At 44.4% G+C, this 21,033-nt stretch overlaps 1 protein-coding gene across 2 annotated transcripts in view; it reads left to right on the forward strand.

The window, feature by feature from the left end:
- The window catches only part of TBC1D2B (TBC1 domain family member 2B), an 89,093-nt gene that overhangs the window by 40,361 nt on the left and 27,699 nt on the right, over positions 1-21,033 (forward strand). For both annotated transcript variants that reach the window (XM_040257372.1, XM_040257371.1), the window contains exons 4-5: positions 16,809-16,972; positions 20,390-20,622. In XM_040257372.1, the coding sequence (XP_040113306.1) occupies positions 16,809-16,972; positions 20,390-20,622 (397 nt within the window). The remainder of the gene's footprint in view (positions 1-16,808; positions 16,973-20,389; positions 20,623-21,033) is intronic.

Genomic DNA, 21,033 nt, shown 5'->3' on the forward strand with positions numbered 1-21,033 from the left:
CAGCTATGTCTAGTTCTGACGCTTGTTTATCTCTTCAAACTGTGGAGTTTTTTTGCCTTTTGATATGCTTTGCAGTTTTGCCTTATAGCTGAACATAGTGTTCTGGGTTGAAGGAAGTGCTGTAAATAGGCTTTTAGTAATATGGTGATGAGGTGTGGGAGGTGAGGAAGTGTTGTATAGTCCTGTGATTAGGGCTCAGGCTCTTAGTGACCCTGTGCCTCTGCAGTGTGAACTTCACAAGTGTTTCTCAGTATTTTTATTCCCCCTTAGGTGGGGCAGGATGGCTAGAATGGGCTGGAGTTGGGTATTTCCCTTCCCACAGGTCATTTGGGCTCCAGTAATACCCAGGTTAGGCTCTGGTTAATAGTTTTCCTGGAAGGCAGGCCTTGTTAAGAGCAGAGAGCTCTGGAATATTTAAAAATTATTCCTTTTCCCCTCTGCCTGCCAGAAACCAGAGGGGAATTTTCTCTGGTATTCACTGTTTAGCCTTGGAGGTTAAGTCTCACAATACTGTGAGCTCCCCTGTGACTGGGTCCCCTTGAGTTTTTAACTCATAGAGGTGTCTGTACTGAGCCTCCAGCAAGCCAGCAGTTACAGTGAGTTTTCCTCCCCTGGCACTGGTTCCCTACTTGGGTCTCTGCTCCAGGAAGCGGTGACTCCCTGTATTGGCCTCTCTCTCCAGTATTGGGGGTAGTGGCATGCCCTGTGTCCTCCCCTCACTTGTGGGTCCAAGAAGTGGTTTGTTCCTTCAGTCATTGTTTCCCCAAGTTCTCACTCTTTGAACTGCTATTTTCTGGCCCTTCTGTACTTTGCTCTTCACCCAGGACCGTCACTCAGGGTGTGTGCTTCTGCCTGGCATGCTCCATCGAATCTGATTCAGTCCCTCACCAACCAGCCCTGAAGGGAAGATGGGAGGGAGGAGGCAAGGTGGGGCTCTCTCCCCGGACACTTGCAACCAGAGCAGCACTGCGTTCGCTGATTTCAACCTGTTGGACCAAAGAAAGGGTTCTGTGCTCCTGAAAATGTTAGCAAGCCACCAAGAGATGACCCCTTTATTTTACATGTTAAAAGGTTGACACTTAAGAGAGGTAATGAAACCTCAGAAAAGTGTCTCAGGGGCTCTGAGGAGCTCGGTTCTTTATGTCTCAGGACAGAAAGAATTCATTGAGAGGCAAAGTGATAGAGAAGTGATTTACTGGAATAGGATGCTCATGAGATTTACAAGCGGGCAGGCAACGGGGGGCCACCCCAAGAACTTAGTGGGCTGCAGTTGTATAACCAAAGAAAAAGAGAGGGGAATAAGACCACCTTCTTCCTCGTGCTTTGAGTCTTTAACTCTCCCAACATGTTGGGTGGGGGAGTTTTTGACCCTGGATGGCCTGTCCAGGACTGTCATGGTGCTATGGAAAAATGATTTCAAATCTCAGTTTAATGAGGGTCTTTCACTGTGAAATGTCACCTTACCCAAATTATTGTTTTTTATGTGTGCAGAGAGCATGTCTAGGGGTCATTAGCTTACTGACATCACTGGGTAGGATGTGAGTCTCATCCCACCATTGACTTATTGTTTAGGGGCATGTCTTACGCTTCTGTTCCATGGTTTTGTTGCTAGGCAGACCTGTTTTCTTGAGTGATCATTAACTTACAGGGATCTCCCATACTTTTTTCTTTAATTACTGTCCCTTATTGGAATTAACTGTTTAATCACCTGCTGTATCCCTTTTCTCTGTCCCTATCAGTAAGGTGACTTGCTCAAGACACATAGCAAGTATGTGGAAGATCTGAAAGGTGCCCTGGTGCCTTGGCTGGAGCCCAGTGTTCCTTTCACCTCTTGTTGTAAGAACATATTTAGGAAATGATTGATTTGCCAGATTTTCATGCCTGACTAGTTCCATCTGCCCTCAAAGTTAGATAATGGAATGGGGGAGACAGACCCGTAACATTGGGGGCTTTCTGATTATGGAGTGTGTTGCCCCTAAGAAGGTGAGCACATGTCACCTTTGCTTTAATGACAGTTCACATTCAGGGTTGAAGGTCACACTAGGGAGTTATCTTCTATTAGCTGTGCCTTCCCACCGTAGCCCAGTGATTAAGAACCAGCCAGCCAAGTTCACTTCCCAGCTCTATGACTTAAAGCTGCATAACTTGGGCAGATTACTTAACTTTCATTTGTGAGATGGGGGTAATAATCACACATACTCTGGGAGATCAACATGATGGTGATGATAATTTAATGCGTATAAACTACTTTGAGCAGCACCTGACCCTCACTAAGTACTAGATGAGGGTTAGTTGCTGCCTTTGTTGGGGGAGACACAGCCCATGGCAAAGCCATTCTCCATGGTGGTCCAGGGGGCCACTTTCTATAAAAACCCTGATGTTTGTTGATTGGCATATGGATCTTAGGTGTTTATGGTTTTTGTTTTCTTTTTTTGTTTGCAGCGTGCATAAAAAGGGTTGAAATATTCAGTAAAATGCTTTAGATGCACAGAGATTTTTTTGTTTGTTTGTTTTTTTGAGAGGTTTTAATGACCATAAAGTGAAAGTGAAGTTGCTCAGTTGTGTCCAATTCTTTGTGACCCCATGGACTGTTGCCCACCAGGCTCCTCTGTCCATGGGATTCTCCAGGCAAGAATACTGGAGTGGGTTGCCATTTCCTTCTCCGGGGGAATCTTCCCGACTCAGGGATCGAACCCAGGTCTCCCACACTGCAGGCAGGTGCTTTAACATCTGAGCCACAGGGAAGCCCTTAATGACCATAGAAATATTAAAACAAATTTCTGTATTATAAACTAATGGCTTAAAAATTACATACATTTTATATAAATTTAAATGGTATTTTAGAATGTCATCAGGGCTTAAGGGATAATTGAAAGCGTGTCTACTATGTTTTTATTCTGTTTATCAATACAGTTGAAACTCTCCTAACCAGCTTCTACCAGCTGCCCTGTTTACCTGGTATTTTAAATTGTCTCTATAGAGCCGTGGTCCTCAATGACTGCAGGAGATTAAGGGCTACTGCAGGGCACCCTGTGCCCCGACTCCCACCAGCCAACTGCAAACTTACCAAGAGTTGGCTGACTTTGTTCCTAACTAGTTAATGCTAACTAGTTGTACATGTTGTTGTAATTATATAACTAAGTGAAATACTTAGTAAACCCATAACATGTTAAAATCAGTTGCTTTTTCTGTGAAAAAGCAAGTTAAATGCTTGGGGGAAATTTGATAAAGGTGAGTCACTAAAAAATTGCCAGGATGTGGGTGACACAGTTGTGAAAGATAGAAGAAAAAAAATTGTTCAAAACCTATAAAGATTCTATGTTTAGATTGTTTCTCAACTGTAAGTCCCTAATCTACTTTTTAAAAAGAAGCAACACACATTTAGAAAAGTCAGATAATGTCTTATTTGTGTGATTTATCCAAGAAAGATGCCAGGGAGCCATGGTCAGTAGCCCCAGACTCAGGAGGAAGCCCTGGCTGGGGGCTGGCACGCCAGTGCACGCTTACGTGCGCCTTCACCGGTCCACGTGTCTAAGTTACTGTTAAATAGTTTCCTGCTTTAACCAGTTTTCATTAATCTACTAACTGTCCAGATCACTTCAGGTAAAAGAATTGGCTCTCGTGTGCAGTTCTGGCTGATCCTTGTGTGAGTGTGCATGCTCGGCAGTGGGAGTGTGACTGTGTGCCCTGGAGCCGTGCAGAATTTGAGCGAGGTGGGTATGCGTGGGAGGTGCTCGGGCTGCAGCCGTGCTACAGGTTATGTGATGACGGTGAGCACGGCCCTGTGGTTCTGTGGGTCTGGACTCTGCATCCATCCAGGCACTCAGCCGTGCCTGACACACGAGTGAGCGGTGGGAGTGGGGTCTTGCTGCGGCTCATGCTCTTTGTAATCAGCCTGGGTTTTGGAATCACAGCTCTGCTACTCATTAGCTGTGTGATGTTGAGCCAGTTTCTTAACTTCTCTGAGCTTTATATTCTCCATTAGTAAATTGGCGTGTGTGTGTTTGTGTGTGTGTGTGAATACCCTTGCCTGTTGGTTGGGTGTGAAGGTGAAGGTTATTAGTAAGAACTGCCTGGCTGCGTGTCTGACTCAGGGTAGGTGCTCAGTAGAGAGTGCTTACCCGATCCAGTCCTGCTGGTACTGCTGCCACTGTCATTACCCTGCCTCTGCTGAGCCAGTAAGTGAAGTGGGTCTTTATTATCCATCAGTGGAGAGGGTGTCTATCTGGAGGATGGGTGTGGAGACTGGGTTGGCCAAGAAAATGTCCTTATCCTTCCAGTCTTGCCTCTGATGGGTCTTCCGCTGGCCCTGCTGCTAGCCCTGCTCTGACCGTTTGGTTTTTGCTCCTCTCTTGAGCCCTCAGGTCAGGTAGATACAGTTATTCCCGTGAATGGCTGGTGCTCTCAGGAGACTGTTCTGGTTTGGCTGCCTAGGACCGTGGCTGGTGGCTCAGCCTGTCTGTAGCAGAGGGCCTGGCCTAAAGCAGGGGGATGATCGGTGAATTTGGGGAAGTCATTCATGCCCAGTAGCTGTAACGTGGTATTCATCTGTGGTTTTCCCTATAAAGCTGAGCTGTGTTAATACCAAGAAAGAATTTAGTCACCATACTGGTGCCACACATGGATGATTTAAAGCCTGGCCTCCCAGAGAGGCGAGTATGGAGGAGGGTGGCCAACTCCCTGGCCGGTGGAATTTCAGTGATTGCACAAGCTGGCCGGGCTGTCTGCACCCTGCTGCATCAGCGCCCAGTCCTTGCTGATGTCTCCTGGGAGTGAGGTTCACGCTCAGCACCTCTGTCCCAGCTGTCCTCGCCACTTCCACTGGCCACGCACTTCCAGGAACCCACGCATCAGAAGGGGCACGGTTGTGTGACACCACTCTGAAAATCGCTTACAGTTGTGAGAGGAGCGATGGCTGTGGCATATAACCCTGGCTGGGATGTGTGGTCATCTTCCTTGACACAGGAAGCAGAGAACTTAGGTGCCTTGTTTAGGGCCACCAAGGGAGGACAAGATTGGCCCATGTCTGCCATGGTATTTAGAACTGGGGGCTGGGAAGGGGAAGCTGCCAGCACCTGTTACCCTCTGCAGGGCCTGGGCCCACGTGTGGCAGGAGCCCTACTCTCGGTGACCTCAGTCAGTTCCCACCACTAGTTCAAGCTTTGCAGGAAGAGTCTCCTCGCTTTAGGCTGCAGGCCGTACTGCTGAACGTGGCCTCGAGGGCCAGAGGGCTCATCTCCCCCTTCCGCCTCCTACCCGCCCGCCCCTCCCGCCTCCCCAGTCTCAGGCCTTCTTGGCCTCTTTCAGTTCTGGAAACACGCTATCTTCCCTACAGGCCCTGCCTCAGGCTGACTTTTTGCTGGGAGGACTCCCTCCTGCTGGTGACTCCTGGTCACCCTTCATAGGAGCCTCGTCCTACTCACCCTTGTGCTTCTTGTTCACAGCCTTACTTCTGCTTAGAATTATTCTGTTTCTCTGCGTTCTTGTCTGTGGCCCACCTCCCAGGTTGGGGCTGGGAGCTCCAGGGGCAGGGACCCCGTCTGTCCTGGCCGGGTGTATCCCCTGCTCTGCACATGGGCCCTTGTGTGTGGCGGGTGTCTGCAGCCCGCTGGAGGAAGGAATGGTGAATGAAAGGCTCAGTACCCTTCCTGGCCCAGAAACATTCTCTGTCCCTGCTCCTCAGGGATTTTCTGCCCTCAGCCCTGAACACATGTGTGGGTGGCACTGTCCATACCCTCCTGCCGGGGACTGCAGTTCCTTGGGTTGCTGTATTTTCTATTTGGCCTCCTGGGAAGGGCTTTCTCTCTAAGGAAGCACTGTTTACCTTTTTGACTGGGAATCCACAGCAAATAATATCTGTTCATACATAACTGCATAGTGTTTGTAAGCACACAAAACAGACATTTCATAAAATTTTAACTATTAACATCTTGTAAGGCTGCTGCTGCTGCTAAGTCGCTTCAGTCGTGTCCAACTCTGTGTGACCCCATAGACGGCAGCCCACAAGGCTCCCCAGTCCCTAGGATTCTCCAGGCAAGAACACTGGAGTGGGTTGCCGTTTCCTTCTCCAATGCAGGAAAGTGAAAAGTGAAAGTGAAGTCGCTCAGTCATGTCCGACTCTTAGCGACCCCATGGACTGCAGCCTACCAGGCTCCTCCGCCCATGGGATTTTCCAGGCAAGAGTACTGGAGTGGGGTGCCACTGCCTTCTCCGTCTAGTAAGGCTAAGTACTGTTTTTTCTTCCAGTGTAATAAAACAGTTCTCGTCATGACTCTCAAAATCGATTTTGTGGCTCCTTAATTCAGTCTCCTGACCTGCTAATGGGTTGCCGCCCACAGTTTGAGAACCACTGCTCTGAAGGCTGGCCCTGGCTGGGTACCCCCACTCTCCAGTCATCTTCATGTCTTCTTCTCCTCACTTCCCGTGTGGCATGCATGCTCTCTTGGATAAAAGGTGGTCCCTCCCTGCCTTTGAGGTACTTACAGTCCTCCAGGGAGACAGACGGGCAGGTAAGGAGTCCTGTCACAGGCACTGTAGGGTGCAGCTGAAGGCTGAACCTAGCATGTCACCCTCCCTGGGTGCACTGAGTGGGTGGCGGGCGAGAGGTTTGGGAGGGCAAGGATGTGCCGTGGAGGATGAGTTTTAACTTGGGACTTGAAGTGTCAGGTGGGACCTGCCAAAGGAAAGGGCAAGTGCAGAGACACCTTTGCAAAGGTGTGGAAGGCAGAGCAGGGTCTCATGAGTTCACCAGCTCATGCCCTGGGAGTGGAGAGTGCTGAGTGGAGGTGATGACTAAAGAGTTGCTGAAGAGGCCAGGAGGCCCCTGGTGAAGTGATGGGGTAGTGTCTGTCCTATGGGCACCAGGGAGCCAGTAGAGCTGTACCTGCCTGGAAATTCTACGATGAGATTATTTTCACTTTGATTCTTTTTTTTTTTTGGAGGCAGTGCACATTTTACCCCCCATCAGTTCAGTTCAGTCGCTCAGTCCTGTCCAACTCTTTGCAACCCCATGGACTGCAGCACTCCAGGCCTCCCTGTCCATCACCAACTCCCGGAGCTTACTCAAACTCATGTCCATCAAGTCAGTGATGCCATCCAGCCATCTCATCCCCTGTCGTCCCCATCTCCTTCTGCCTTCAATCTTTCCCATAGGAAATCCCAATTTATATATTTTTCTTTTTTTCTTAATGTATGTATTTTATTCAGGTGTGGTTGACTTACAGTGTTTTCAGGTGCACAGCGTGGTGATTCAGTAACACATATATACATATATTACTTTTGAAATTATTTTCCATTATAGGTTTTTATAAGATATTGACTGTAGTTCCCTGTGCTATACAGTAAACTGTTGCATGTCTATTTTTTTAATTAGAAATCTAGCATTCTATTCATACTAAGTCAAATGTGGAATCAAAATGTCATAGTTTTTTTAGTTAGGCAAAAATCCATAAGTTTTGTAGGGTATATATTATGCATATTATATACATATGTATACAAAAGCTTTTCTGCTGAGCTTGGTAAAAGCTTTAGAAAGAACATCAAAAAAAAAATAAAGGAAGAGATGGAGAAATTGGAAAACATAAACTAAATGAAATGGGAGCACTGAATATGAAATAGAAAAAGTGAAACAAACTAGAAAAAAGTAAAAGATCATCATATAGTCCAGTTGTTTTTAAACATGAGGCAGTGCACGTTTTATTAGATGTTCGTTCTGATGACTTTAGAATTGGTGAACTCATTATCCATATTAAATGTATAGGATGATTTGGAAAGGGCCTTTCTGATGACACTTCTTTCCCAAGTCATTATATCAACAGTAAATATATTTTAACTTTAGACATGATGCTCCAAGCATCAATGCCTGTTGAAATATGGACTGTAACAAAAAGTAGTCTTGCAAAGCCTATGATTCTAAGGGCAGTAGCTTGTTGGGTGGAGAAGGCAATGGCACCCCACTCCAGTACTCTTGCCTGGAAAATCCCATGGGCGGAGGAGCCTGCAGTCCATGGGGTAGGCTGCAGTCCATGGTAGGCTGCAGTCCATGGGGTCGCTAAGAGTCGGACACGACTGAGTGACTTCACTTTCACTTTTCACTTTCCTGCATTGGAGAAGGAAATGGCAACCCACTCCAGTGTTCTTGCCTGGAGAATCCCAGGGTCGGGGGAGCCTGGTGGGCTGCCGTCTATGGGGTCGCACAGAGCTGGACACGACTGAAGTGACTTAGCAGTAGTAGCAGCTTGTTGGAGACCAGCTGTATTTGTTTGCTCTGGCTGCTGTTACCAATTACCATAAACTCGGTGGGTTGTTAACAACATGAATTCATTCTCTTAGAGTTCTGGAGGCCAGAAGTTCGAATCAGTCTCACTGGGCTAAAGTCAAGGTGTCAGCGGGCTGGTTCCTTCTGGAGGCTCCAGGAGAGAATGCATCCCTGGCTTCTGCCAACCCTGGAAGCTGCCAGCATTCCTCGGCCCATGGGCACATTGCTCTACTCTTCCTCTGTGGTCCCTTAGCCAGCTCCTCCTCTTACAGTGGTATCTTCCTGTGCCTCCCTCTTATAAGGACACTGACGATCATAACATTCAGGGCTGTGTCAGATCATCCAGCGTAATCTCCTCTTCTCGAGATCCCAGTCACGTCTGCAAGTCCCTTTTGGTTATTTCTGCCTTTTTTAAAAATAAATCATTTCAAATGACATTGTCCTGGTGTCCTTGTACACATGTCTCCATATCCTTGTGAGAATCTCTCTGAATAATTGACGTGTACAAGAGGAGACACTGCAGCCTTGGATAGCTGTTGCCAGTCAGAGCCCCTCCACCCTGCTTTTTGTTTCTCTTGATGGGGCTTGTAGTTAGGAGGGATAGAGCTGATTCACTCCGGAGGTAGCCTGCCCTCCTTTTACAGCTGTCTTCCTGCCGTAGACAGGGTGATGATAGGGCCCCAAGCTTGGTTGTGCAGGGTGTTTGTGGAGTTTTGAGCTCTTGAAAGATTTGATGAGGTATTTTTCCAGCCATTCTGTCAGTCTATAAAATTCTAGCTGATTATCAGAGTTGAAATGAATATTGAAATTATTACTGTTTTAGATAAACCTTTTAAACTGTATGTAGAAAAACTGAATTAAAATATGTGAACCTAGAAACAGAGGTTTCCTTGTTAATTATATAGTTGCTGGTGTTTGGGTTTTTTGTTTGTTTTTTAACTTTCATTGGAGTTCAGTTGATTTGCAGTGTTGTTGCTGGTGTTCATTTGTAGAAGTTCAGCCTGAACACTGCAGCCATCAAGGTGACATTTGGCTGTCCCGTGGTCCTTGACTTTACCTTTCAGATCAGAGTAGCTGAGTGTTTATTGAACGAAACAGCAGGCACCTAGTACGGTGCCTGGAAGGACGCAGGAGTTCTGCTCAAAGGTTTGTCAAATGACCTTTGGGTTCTTTGAAGAACAAGCACTGAATGAGAATGGCCTCAAGCATCAGCCTGCAGAACCCTGTTAAACTGGTTGTGAACTCGCAAGTAGTGCACTGGCAGGACGCTGACTGGTGCAGAGGCCCCTGCTGACTGGAGTGGACAGGACGAGTGGCTGGAGAAGCATGTACTCTACTGACCCCCATGAGGCACAATCACAGAACTGGCTTTCACCATTTAAGATCAAAAAGCAGCAATTAGTGTTTCAGCTTAATGAGGCTTTCCCTTTGAGCCTGATCTCGTTTCTTCATCACCTAAGGCTTGGCAGGTGGTACATCCCCCAACCAAGGCTCAGTCCCTTGGCCGCAGGTGAGGAGAGCATGGTGTTTGCACATGTGGGCCCCAAGACAGGGTAGGAATGACAAGGCCAAGCTGGGGAGGTCCTAAGTCATGTAAATCGCTCTTCTCTCTCCCCAGACAAGTTCAGGTCGTTCCTGCTCTCCAAGTCCTGCTTCTGTATCCCTTTAAGGACCAGAGCTGAGTAGCATAGTTCTAAGGCTCAGGCAAATGGCAAGAAGAACTTAACCCCTCAAATAGGTGATGATGGAAGTAGCATGTGGCACGTGAGTGAAAGCTGCTGTGAGACCTTGGCTCTCGCAGGGCCAGGGAAACTTTACAGTGTACAGGGTCCAGGGGTGCCTCTACCAGCAGTTGTATCAAAGGAATGAAAAAAATTATATGTAGCTTTTGTGAGAGTTTCTTTTTCTTCTGAGCAGCTATTTTGAAATAGCTTTCTCCCCAGTGATATAATTTTTATAAAATCGGACTTTACCACATTGCATATTGGGTTATGGTGGGGAATTTCTTGGGGAATTCCTCTATGCAGTTGTCTGAATTCCAGTAGAGTGAGGGAAACATAAGTGTATTAAGTAATTTCTCTACATTTCTTCTAAATTCTTAAAGCGCTTTGATGAAATTCAAACAAGGCAAAAAAATCATGCTTTGAGAAATGTAAAACATTGAAAAAATGACTGTTTTACATGAGAATATCATCTGATTCACACTAGAGATGAAGCTACCTCCCCCCCTTACCTTTAATCTGCCTCAGAAAACTCTGAATGATGCACATTTCTTCCTCTTCTTTATTTTAATCACCTTACTGAAGTATAATTTACCTATGTTAGGCGTACAGGCTGATGGAGTTTAGAAATTATACATAGTCATGTAAACACGTCTATAATCAAAATATAGAGCATTTCCACAACCCTATAAAGCTCTCTCATGCCCCTTTATATGAATTTTTAAGGATTTTGTGTATATGGAATCATGCTATGTGTAGTCTTTTGTATTCGTCTTTCACGAGCATCATCTTTTTGAGACTCATCTATATTGTTGAGTGTTTTTATAGCTCTTTCTTTTTTCATTGCATTCACCAGGTGATAGACTTTTGGTTTATATCCAGTTTGTGGCTATTATAAATAATGCTTGCTCTGAGTATTCACATTCAAGCCCTATGTGTAGTTGTTCAGCCACCAAATTATGTCCGACTTTTTGTGACCTCATGAACTGTAACATGCCAGGCTTCCCTGTCCCTCACCATCTCACAGAGTTTGCCCAAGTTCATGTCCGTTGAGTCGGTGATGTCATCCAACCATTTCATCCTTTGTTGCCCTCTTCTCCTGACTTCAATCTTTCCCAGCATCAGGGTCTTTTCTAGTGAGTCGGCTCTCTGCATCAGGTGGCCAAAGTATTGGAGCTTCAGCTTCATCATTAGTTCTTCCAATGAGTATTCAGGGTTGATTTCCTCTAAGATTGACTGGTTTGATCTCCTTGCTGTCCAGGGGACTCTCAAGAGTCTTCTCCAGCACCACAATTTGAAAGCATCAATTGTTTGGTGCTCTGTCTTCTTAATGGTCCAAGTCTCACATGCATACATGACTATTAGAAAGACGACACCCTTGACTATATGAACCTTGGTCAGCAAAGTGGTATCTTTGCTTTTTAACACACTGTCTAGGTTTGTCATAGCTCTCCCACCAAGAAGCAATCACCTTCTAATTTCATGGCTGCAGTTATACATCCATGTGTAGGCATATTTTCATTTCTTTTGGGTAAATATGGGGGATTGGGATTGTTGAGCTCTTCAGTTGAGTGTGTATTCAACTTGCTAAGATACTGCCCTATTGTCCTCCAGTGGCTGCACCGTTCTTTGTTCCCATTAGCAGTACATGACCTTTGCAGTGGTTGCACCTCCCTGCCAACACTTGGCATTACCAGTGTTTTTAACTTTAGCCATTGTGGGGGGTGTGGTTCGCGTCAGTTTTAAGTTGCCTTTCCCTGTTGATTAATAATGTTGAGTATCTTTTCCTGGGCTTGTTGGCCATCTGTGTATCTTTGGAGAAATGACTGTTCAGGTCCTTCATCCAGTTTTTAATTGAGTTTGTTCTTTTATTATTGAGTTGTAAGAGTTCTTTGTATTTTCTGAATACAAGTCTCTTATCAGATATAGCAAAGAAGGAAATATTTTTAATCTTGATAAAGTTCATTTTGTCATTTTAATCTTTTACAGATTGTGTTTTTTGTGTTCTGTATAGGGAATCTTTGCATAACCCAGTGTCACAAATATTTTCTTGCCTCTTTTCTTCTAGAATTTTAATGGTTTTAATTCTTACTCATTTATGTATTTTAAGTTAATTTTTGTGTGTTATGTGAGGTAAGGGTTGAAGTTCATTTTTCCCCCTTACAAATAACCAGTTGTAGTACCACTTTTTGAAAAGACTGTCTTTACTCCATTGAATTTCTTGGCATCCTTGTTGAACATCAGTTGACATTACTACTTGCTTAACACTGTACCATGCTTGTTAATTTTCTTCCTTTCCTTCCTTTGGTCTTTCTTCTCTCTGTTTTATTTGGATAGTTTCTGTTCCACTGTCATCACATTCACTAGTCTTTCCTTCTGTGGTGTCTCATCTGCTATGAATCCCGTCAAGTATATTTTCACCATAGACATCATAGAAAATCTCTAGATTTTTAAAAAATTGAAGTATAATTGATTTATGATGTTGTGTTTCGGGTATATAGCAAAGTGTTTCAGTTACGTATTCTCTTTTGAGTTTCTTTTCTATTATAGGTGATTACAAGATATGGAATATAGCTCTTTGTGCTATACAGTCCGTCCTTGTTGTTTATTCTATATACAGGAGTGTGTGTATGTTAATCCCAAACTCCTAATTTATCCCTCCCCACCTCCTTCCCCCTTTGATAACTGTAAATTTGCTTTCTGTGCCTGTGGGTCTGTTGCTGTTTTATAGATAAATTCATTTGTGTTAGTTCCTTTGATTCCACATCCATATCCTTATGTGATATCATATGATATTTGTCTTTCTCTGTCTGACTTCACTCAGTATGATAATCTATAAGTCCAAACATGTTGCTGCAAGTGACAGCATTTTTTTTGGAGGTTGAGTAATATTCCATTGTGTGTGTGTATGTATGTGTATGTGTGTGCTAAGTGGCTTCAGTTGTGTCTGACTGTTTGCCACCCCATGGACTGCAGCCCACCAGGTCCTCTGTCCGTGGGACTCTCCAGGCAAGATTACTAGAGTGGGTTGCCATGCTCTCCTCCAGGGGATCTTCCTGACCCAGGGATCAAACCCACATCTCCTGCGGCTCCTGCATTGCAGGTGGATTCTCTACCACTGAGCCACTGGGGAAGCCCCGTGTATTTATGTGTCTGTATATATGGATATTTACACACCACGTCTTCATTATCCATTCATCTATTGAAAGGCATTTAGTAGGTTGCTTCCATGTCTTGGCTGCTGTTAACAGTGCTGCAGTGAGCACTGGGGTACATGTATCTTTTGAATTAGAGTTTTCATGTTTTCTGGATATATGCCCAGGAATGGGGTTGCTGGATCATATGGTCACTCTAGTTTCAGTGTTTGAAGGAACTTGTATACTGTTTCCCATAGTGGCTGCACCAATTTACGTTCCTATCAACAGTGAAGGAGGGTTCCTTTTCCTCTGTACCCTCTCCAGAATTTGTTATCTATAGTCTTTTTGTTGATGGCCATTCTGACTGGTGTGAGGTGATACCTCATCGTGGTTTTGATTTGCATTTCTCTGATAATTAGCAGTGTTGAGCATCTTTTCATGTGTCTGTTGGCCATCTGTGTGCCTTCTTTGGAGAAATGTCTTATTTAGGTCTTCTGCCCATTTTTCTGTTTGTGTTGTTGTTTTTAAAAATACTGAGCTGTATGAACTGTAAGCTGTTTGTATATTTTGGAAATTAATCTCTTGTCAGTTTCATTCTTTGCAAATATTTTCTCTGATTCTGTAAGTTGTCTTTTCATTTTGTGTATGGTTTCCTTTGCTGTGCAAAGCCTTTTAAGCTTAATTATGTTCCATTTGTTTATTTTTGCTTTTGTTACCATTACTCTAGGAAGCAGACCCCAAAAAAACATTGCTGCAATTTATGTCACAGAGTATTCTGCTTATATTTTCCTCTATCTCTAGAAGTTTTGATTTGAATTTTTTAAACATCTTTCATATCTCTATTTAACATGTTCAGCTTTTCTTCTAGCTTCTCAAACTTGGGGAAACAGTTTTAATAACTTTTGAAATTATTTTCTACTAATTTCGTTACTTGTCATTTCTGAGTCTGTTTATTGGTTTTTATCCTTAAAATGAGTTCTGTTTTCCTACTTCTTTGCAGGGCTGATAATTTTTTTTTAATTGCATGTCAGTATTATGAGTTTTACCTGAGTGCTAGATTTTTAGGTGTATGTGTTCATCCATACCCGTATCTTTTGTTTATTCATTTAGTTTTGGCTGTGCTGGGTCTTCGCTGCTGTGTGTGGGCTTTCTCTGGTTGCAGCGAGTGGGGGCTCCTCTCTAGCTGGGGTGCGCAGGCTTCTCGTGGTGGCTTCTCTTGCTGCAGAGCACAGGCTCGAGTCTCTCAGGCTCAGTAGTTGTGCCACACAGGCTTTGTTGCCCCTTGGCATGTGGGATCTTCCCAGACCAGGGATCACACCCATGTCCCTGCCTTGGCAGGTGGATTCTTAACAACTGGACCACCAGGGAAGTCCTGTATATATTCTTAAGCTTTGTTCTGGAATGTAGCTTAATTATTCAGAAACAGTTTAAAACTTCTGAAGTTCACGTTTAAGCTTTTTAGGTAATATAAGAACAGCCTTTAGTCCAGGGATAACGTCAGTAACCTTTTTCTGAGTACTCTGCCTGATGTTGCAGGAGATTCCACTCTGGCTGGTGGGGCTTTACAGTATTCCTGGCTCTGTGTGAGCCTCAAGGATAGTTCCCTCTGCTCCTGTAGGGAGTTCTGTCCCCATTCTCAAGTAACTTTTTTACACATAAGCCTGATACTACTCAGCTGGAGACCTAGGAACCCTCTGACATTTCTGTAGCCCTCTGTACAGCCTTCTCTCCAATACTATGCCCTCTGAACTCCACCTGTCTTGGGAGTACCATCTCTGTCTTATCAATTCATGGCAGAGCTACCCCTGCATTCCCCCTGCCAGCCCTGTGGCCTGGAAGTCTCTAGGCACTACCCTTGGACAGGGAAGGGGCTTGCCTTGTTTGTGTTCCACCACTCAGGGGCCACTGCTCTGTGCAGCCTGATGTCCAGTGTCTGAAAATCATTGTTTCCTCTGTTTTGTTCAGTTTGTCAGTTGTTTCAGATGACTGTATAAATCTAGTTCCTCTTAGTCCATCTTTACTGGAAGTAGAAATCCCAACCTAGTTTTTAGACGTTTTAATGAAATAATTTTAGCACACAGGCAAGTGTAGATTGTAGTGAGTTGACTACCTGGGTAACCACTACCAAACTATGTAACATTGTCATATTTCTGCTGCACTTTTAAAAGCACAAATTAAAACTTTACAGAAACAGTTCAAATCCTCTCCTGTCTCCACAATCTCATTCTTCTCTTGCCTTTCATGGAAGTAACCAGTATTCTGTATTTGATAATTATCATTCTGATGCGGACTTTTAAAGTTTTGCTATATATGTGTGTATAATGATGTCTATTAGTAGTAGTATCTTGAATAACATGAATCATGTCGTGCTTCTGTTTTTTTTCTTTTCTCGTTCAGCATTTAAAGAATATTTGTCCGTATGCTTCATGTAATCTTAAAAAGAATGTGCATTCCACAAGGACCAGAATAGTTCAGTTCAGTTCAGTTCAATCGCTTAGTCGTGTCCAGCTCTTTCCGGCCCCGTGAATCGCAGCATGCCAGGCCTCCCTGTCCATCACCAATTCCTGGAGTTCACTCAAACTCATGTCCATCGAGTCGGTGATGCCATCCAGCCATCTTATCCTCTGTCATCCCCTTTTCCTCCTGCCCCCAATCCCTCCCAGCATCAGAGTCTTTTCCAGTGAGTCAACTCTTTGCGTGAGGTGGCCAAAGTATTGGAGTTTCAGCTTTAGCATCAGTCCTTCCAATGAACACCCAGGACTGATCTCCTTTAGAATGGACTGATTGGATCTCCTTGCAGTCCAAGGGACTCTCAAGAGTCTTCTCCAGCACCACAGTTCAAAAGCATCAATTCTTCAGCGCTCAGCTTTTTTCACAGTCCAACTCTCACATCCATACATGACCACTGGAAAAACCATAGCCTTGACTAGACAGACCTTTGTTGACAAAGTAATGTCTCTGCTTTTGAATATGCTGTCTAGGTTGGTCATAACTTTTCTTCCAAGGAGTAAGTGTCTTTTAAATTCATGGCTGCAGTCACCATCTGCAGTGATTCTGGAGCCCCCCAAAATAAAGTCTGACACTGTTTGTTCACTAGCAAATCCCAAACACTTAGTGCCTGGCACATAGTAGGCACTTAATTAATATTTGTTGAATGAACAAATTCACTTTGTGATGTATAGTATTTGGTTTTATGAATATGCTACAGTTTATTTATCCTGTTGTCAGTAGATGTTTACGTTGTTTGGGGTTTTTGCTAATATGAACAGTGCTGCGGTGGATGTTCTTGCTTGTGTCTCCTTGTGTACATGTTGAAGAATTTCTTGCTGAGTTGTTGGGCCTTAGGGTAAAAACCTCTTCAGTTTATCTGTATGTTGCTGAATTGTTCTCCCTGGTAATAGTTCCAATTTATACGTGCCGCCAGCAGTGTATGAGAGTTCTCATTTCTCCATATCCTCACCAACATTTGCTATAATCATATTTTAGTTTTTGCCTGTCGTATATATGTGATATTTGTTGTTGCTGTTGTTCAGTCACTAAGTCGTGTCTGACTCTTTGCTACCCCATGGACTATAGCATGTCAGCCTTCCCTGTCCTTCAGTATCTCCTGGAGTTTGTTCAAATTCATGTCCATATGTGACATTACATTTTGCTTTGCCATTTTTTAAAAAAACATTTTGTTTTTCCCCATAGAAATTCAATGTCTTCTTTCCGTCCTGGAAGAGGGCATAATGATAGTCGAAGGAGTGTGTTTTACACCAATGAAGAGTGGGAGCTTCTAGACCCAAGCCCTAAGGAACTGGAGGAGTCTATGGTGCAGGAAGAAAGGAAGAAGCAGGTGCCTGAAGGAAACAAAGGTACGGGCGTGGTGCCTGTCGTCTGTCGCTCTCGCCTCTGCCATCTGTCAGTTCCTGATGCCGTGGGAGGCCCTTTGGTCACAGGTATCACTAGGAGTGTGAGACCCAATGGGAGCTGTGTTCTCTCTGTGGGAAACAAAATATAAAAGCTTAAACATGAGATGTCACAGGAAGAAATAGATGTCCTGTCCTGTGGTTCTGAGACTTCTTCAGGAAATGGGAAATCCAGAAGTCATGGTGCTCTTTACGGAAATACTGATTTAAAAAAAAAAAGAAAACTTTCTATTTATAGAAATGTGGTAATGCACACAAAAGTAGAAAATGTGGTGTCATATTCCACAGCTTTGGCTTCTTTCTTCTCTGAGCTCCTGCCCCTCCTGGCATCTACCACCAGCTGGGTTATTTTAAAGTAAATTCTAGATATTAATCCCTTGCATCGGTAAACATTTTAGTATGTATATCTAAGAGATGATTCTTTAAAAGAACCATAGCTTCAGCATTAAACCTAAATACAGCTACAGTAAGTCCTGCCTGTCTTCTTCCCCAGTTGTTCTGTAATTCTTGCAGTTGGCCTGAGCAAGTGAGGGGCTAACAGGGCCCCCAGGTGTGTTTAGTTGTGTGTCTTTTTAGGTCTCTTTCAGGCTGAACAGCTCTCTGTTTTCTTTTTGTCTTTCATTTACCTCGCTCTGCTTGTTGAAGAACCAGAGTCTTCATGCTAAGGAATGCTGAGGAATTGCCCACATTCTGGATTTTGCTGATTGTATTTCTGTAAGGTCATGTAACAGGCTCCTCCATCCCTGTATTTGCTCACACGCTGTTTACACTGTAACACAATATTTCCTGTATACACTATACACAGTATTTCCTGTATACACTGGTCGCTAGAGCAGAGGCCTGCACAGATTCAGGGTTGACTTTTAATTATGACTAGAGTATATTTTGGGGTGGAGTAGGGGCTGGGGATGTTGTTTATTTCTTGTTGAATCACATCTGGAAGATGTAATATCTGGTTTTCCCTCTTTCTGTGATACTAAGGTCCATCAGGATTTAAGGTGTCAGCCTGACTCATTCATACATTTCTCCATCAGCATTTTGTTAAGCAGCCTTTCATGGTTCCACAGCCATGGATCCATTGAGGGGATATCAATGTTTTAAATGTAAAATAGCAATAAATAATTTTGAAATTCTTCCTTGTGCTTGCTTCTGGCACAGGCTGGCAGGAATAGGAGGCAGAGTTTTAGGAAATCTTTACTGAGAGCACATGTTCACTAAAGGAAATATTTTTCTGTCCCCTGGGAAAGGACCACCATGACTTGCTTTGGTGGGGAGTTCACTTGTGATCTGCAGGATGGTCACATGGAAGCCTGTGGTCCAGTGTGACGTGGTGAAGATATGGCCAAGCTGAGCATGCCTTGTGACCCAGTGTTTGGCACAGCTGGAGGGGCACCCAGTAGAGGGGATCCTTGTGAACTGGGAAAGCCTCCTGGAGGAACAGGGATTGGGGCTGGGGATTTGGATTGTTGAAGGTAAATATTGTTGGTTCTGATTTCCCCTAGAGACTCTAGGGATGAACTGGAAGGGTGCACAGTAGCAAGACTGGAAGGGAAAAATCAGTGAGGCTTAGTGACTCGATCAAGGCACGAACTGCCAGCACTGCTGGAGGGCAGTGCCTTCTTAGTCTCTGCTCAGCCCCTGGCCCTTTGAGAGGCAGCCCATGTGAAAGACACAGGGAGACAAAGATGTCTCTGATTTTTATCTTGTTGATTCATGGATATTTCCTGTGAGTCAGAAGTCAGCCCACCAGCTTCTTGTCCATGTTATTCATGGGAAGTAAGCTAATCTCCATGGGCTTCGCCGGTGGCTCAGAGGTAAAGAATCTGCCTGTAGTGTAGGAGATACAGGTTTGATCCCTGGGTCAGGAAGATACCCTGGTGAAGGAGATCACAACCCACTCCAGTATTCTTGCCTGTGAAGTCCCAAGGACAAAGGAGCCTGACGGGCTACAGTCAGTGGTGTCCCAAAGAGTCGGAAACAGCTTAATGACTGGACAACAACAGCAGCAGCAAGCTAATCTTTATACATGCAGAAAAGCCCTCTAGTCAGAAATGTTTGGCTTGATGGATTTTCACAAAGTGAACATATCCATGTAGCCAGCACTTACTTGAAGAAACAGGACAGTGCCAGGGGCCAGCCCCCGTCCCCAGACCACTGCGAGTCACTGCATCACCTCTCACTCCCTCCACCCAACCACCACCCTGACTCCTAACATCGTAGATTTTGTTTTGCCTGCTTTCTAAGTTTATATAAATGGAATCTGTATAGTATGCACTCCTGTGTCTCCTCTTTACATGTTTAATATATATTCAACTCCATCTACACTAAAATTTATTTGGCTATCTCAGTATTTTTAAGAAAGAGAATAAAATGGATTTACAATTAAGAAAACATAAACTTGGGGCTTTTGTGGGTTTTTTTGTTTTTTCTTTTTTAGAAAATACAGATGAGCAGAAAGCAAGTAGCCAAGGATCCGTAGTGTATCTCTAAGTCCTGCCTGCTAGCCTTGTAGATGTTGGCCCTGTCCTCACTGCGGCGCCCGGGGGAGGGATACTGTGTGCCCAGGATGCTGATGCTGTAGGAACTTGGGGCAACCGGGCTTTTTCCTGGTCTATGTTTCCGTTCTCTTTGGTCCTCAAAGCACCTGAAATTGGAAAATGGTGATGTGAACATATAGGCTTAGAACGGATCTTCTGAGAAACAAACTTAATATTACAAAAGAATCTTAAGAGAGGTATAGTACAGTCTTGTCATAGATTCCTCATTAGTACTGATGGACAGTCTAACTTTTTTTTCACCTGTCTTAATGCAAAAACTGAGCATTAAACATTAAACCTCCCCTGTGGTCTAGTGGCTAGAGTGCAGCGCTTTCACCACCGCGGCCCAGGTTCAGTTCCTAGTCAGGGAAAACTTTCTTGGCTTCCTGCTGGCTCAGCTGGTAAAGTCTGTCTGCAGTGCGGGAAACCCAGATTCGATCCCTGGGTAGGGAAGATCCCCTGGAGAAGGAAATGGCAACCCCCACTCCAGTATTCTTGCCTGGAGAATTCCATGGACAGAGGATCCTGGTGGGCTATAGTCCATGGGGTCACAAAGAGTCAGACACAACTGAGTGACTAACACTTTCTCTTTCGGTGCAAAAATTGAGCCATCACATAGAGACAGTTTTCCTTAAAAGTGTTCATGTGAAATATCGTCTTTGGGTCCAAGTTTGGTTGTTATCAGGAATGAGGTAGGAGCACAGTGATGCACGCAGAACTCCTTAGACGATGATATTAATGTATTTTAATGTATTTTACTGGAATTTCCAGAAGTAAGATCGGGGTTGAACTTAAAACAAGCTTTTTTTTGTGTGTGTGTGTGTAGGAATAACTGGCTCAGGATTTCCCTTTGATTTTGGACGTATTCCCTATAAAGGAAGGCGCCCTTTGAAAGAAATGATTGGATCATACAAAAATCGCCACAGTATTGGTGACCCTTCACCCGAGGTGCCATCGGGCAGTGGCAGCGCCAGCAAGCCGGCCTCTGAGATGCAGCTGCTTGTCCAGAACCAGCAGGAAGAGCTAGAAAGGTTAAGAAAAGACTTAGCCAGTCAGAAGGTAACTCTCCTTCCTCAACGTTTGTATCTTATCTCACATCAGCAGGCCAGGGACCTGAGGAGAAAAACCCGGGTTTCTTGTTTCTCTGACTCTGTTATTTCCCAGAAGGTGCTTTTCCCCGAAGAGTTATGTGTTGCCATGGCCACTGACGTAGGCACTGCTGCTCTGCTTGATCGTTTATTCATAGATACTTGAAATTCTGAGGGGAGTGAAGACCCTCAGAGTGAATTGGGGAGGGTGTTGTCTACACCTCGCCCACTCTCTTTGAGCATAATTCCAGCCCAAGCCCTGTGAACAGTTTGTAAGAGTTTCCACATCCTGTTAAACAGCAGCTTTTTTTTGAGCTGATCACACCTAATTATACTTAATTCCTCAGCAGATCAGTGAACTTAGAGCTCAGATGTTTTAATA

Source organism: Oryx dammah, unplaced genomic scaffold (assembly GCF_014754425.2).
Source record: "Oryx dammah isolate SB20612 unplaced genomic scaffold, SCBI_Odam_1.1 HiC_scaffold_16, whole genome shotgun sequence".
NCBI lineage: Eukaryota > Metazoa > Chordata > Mammalia > Artiodactyla > Bovidae > Oryx > Oryx dammah.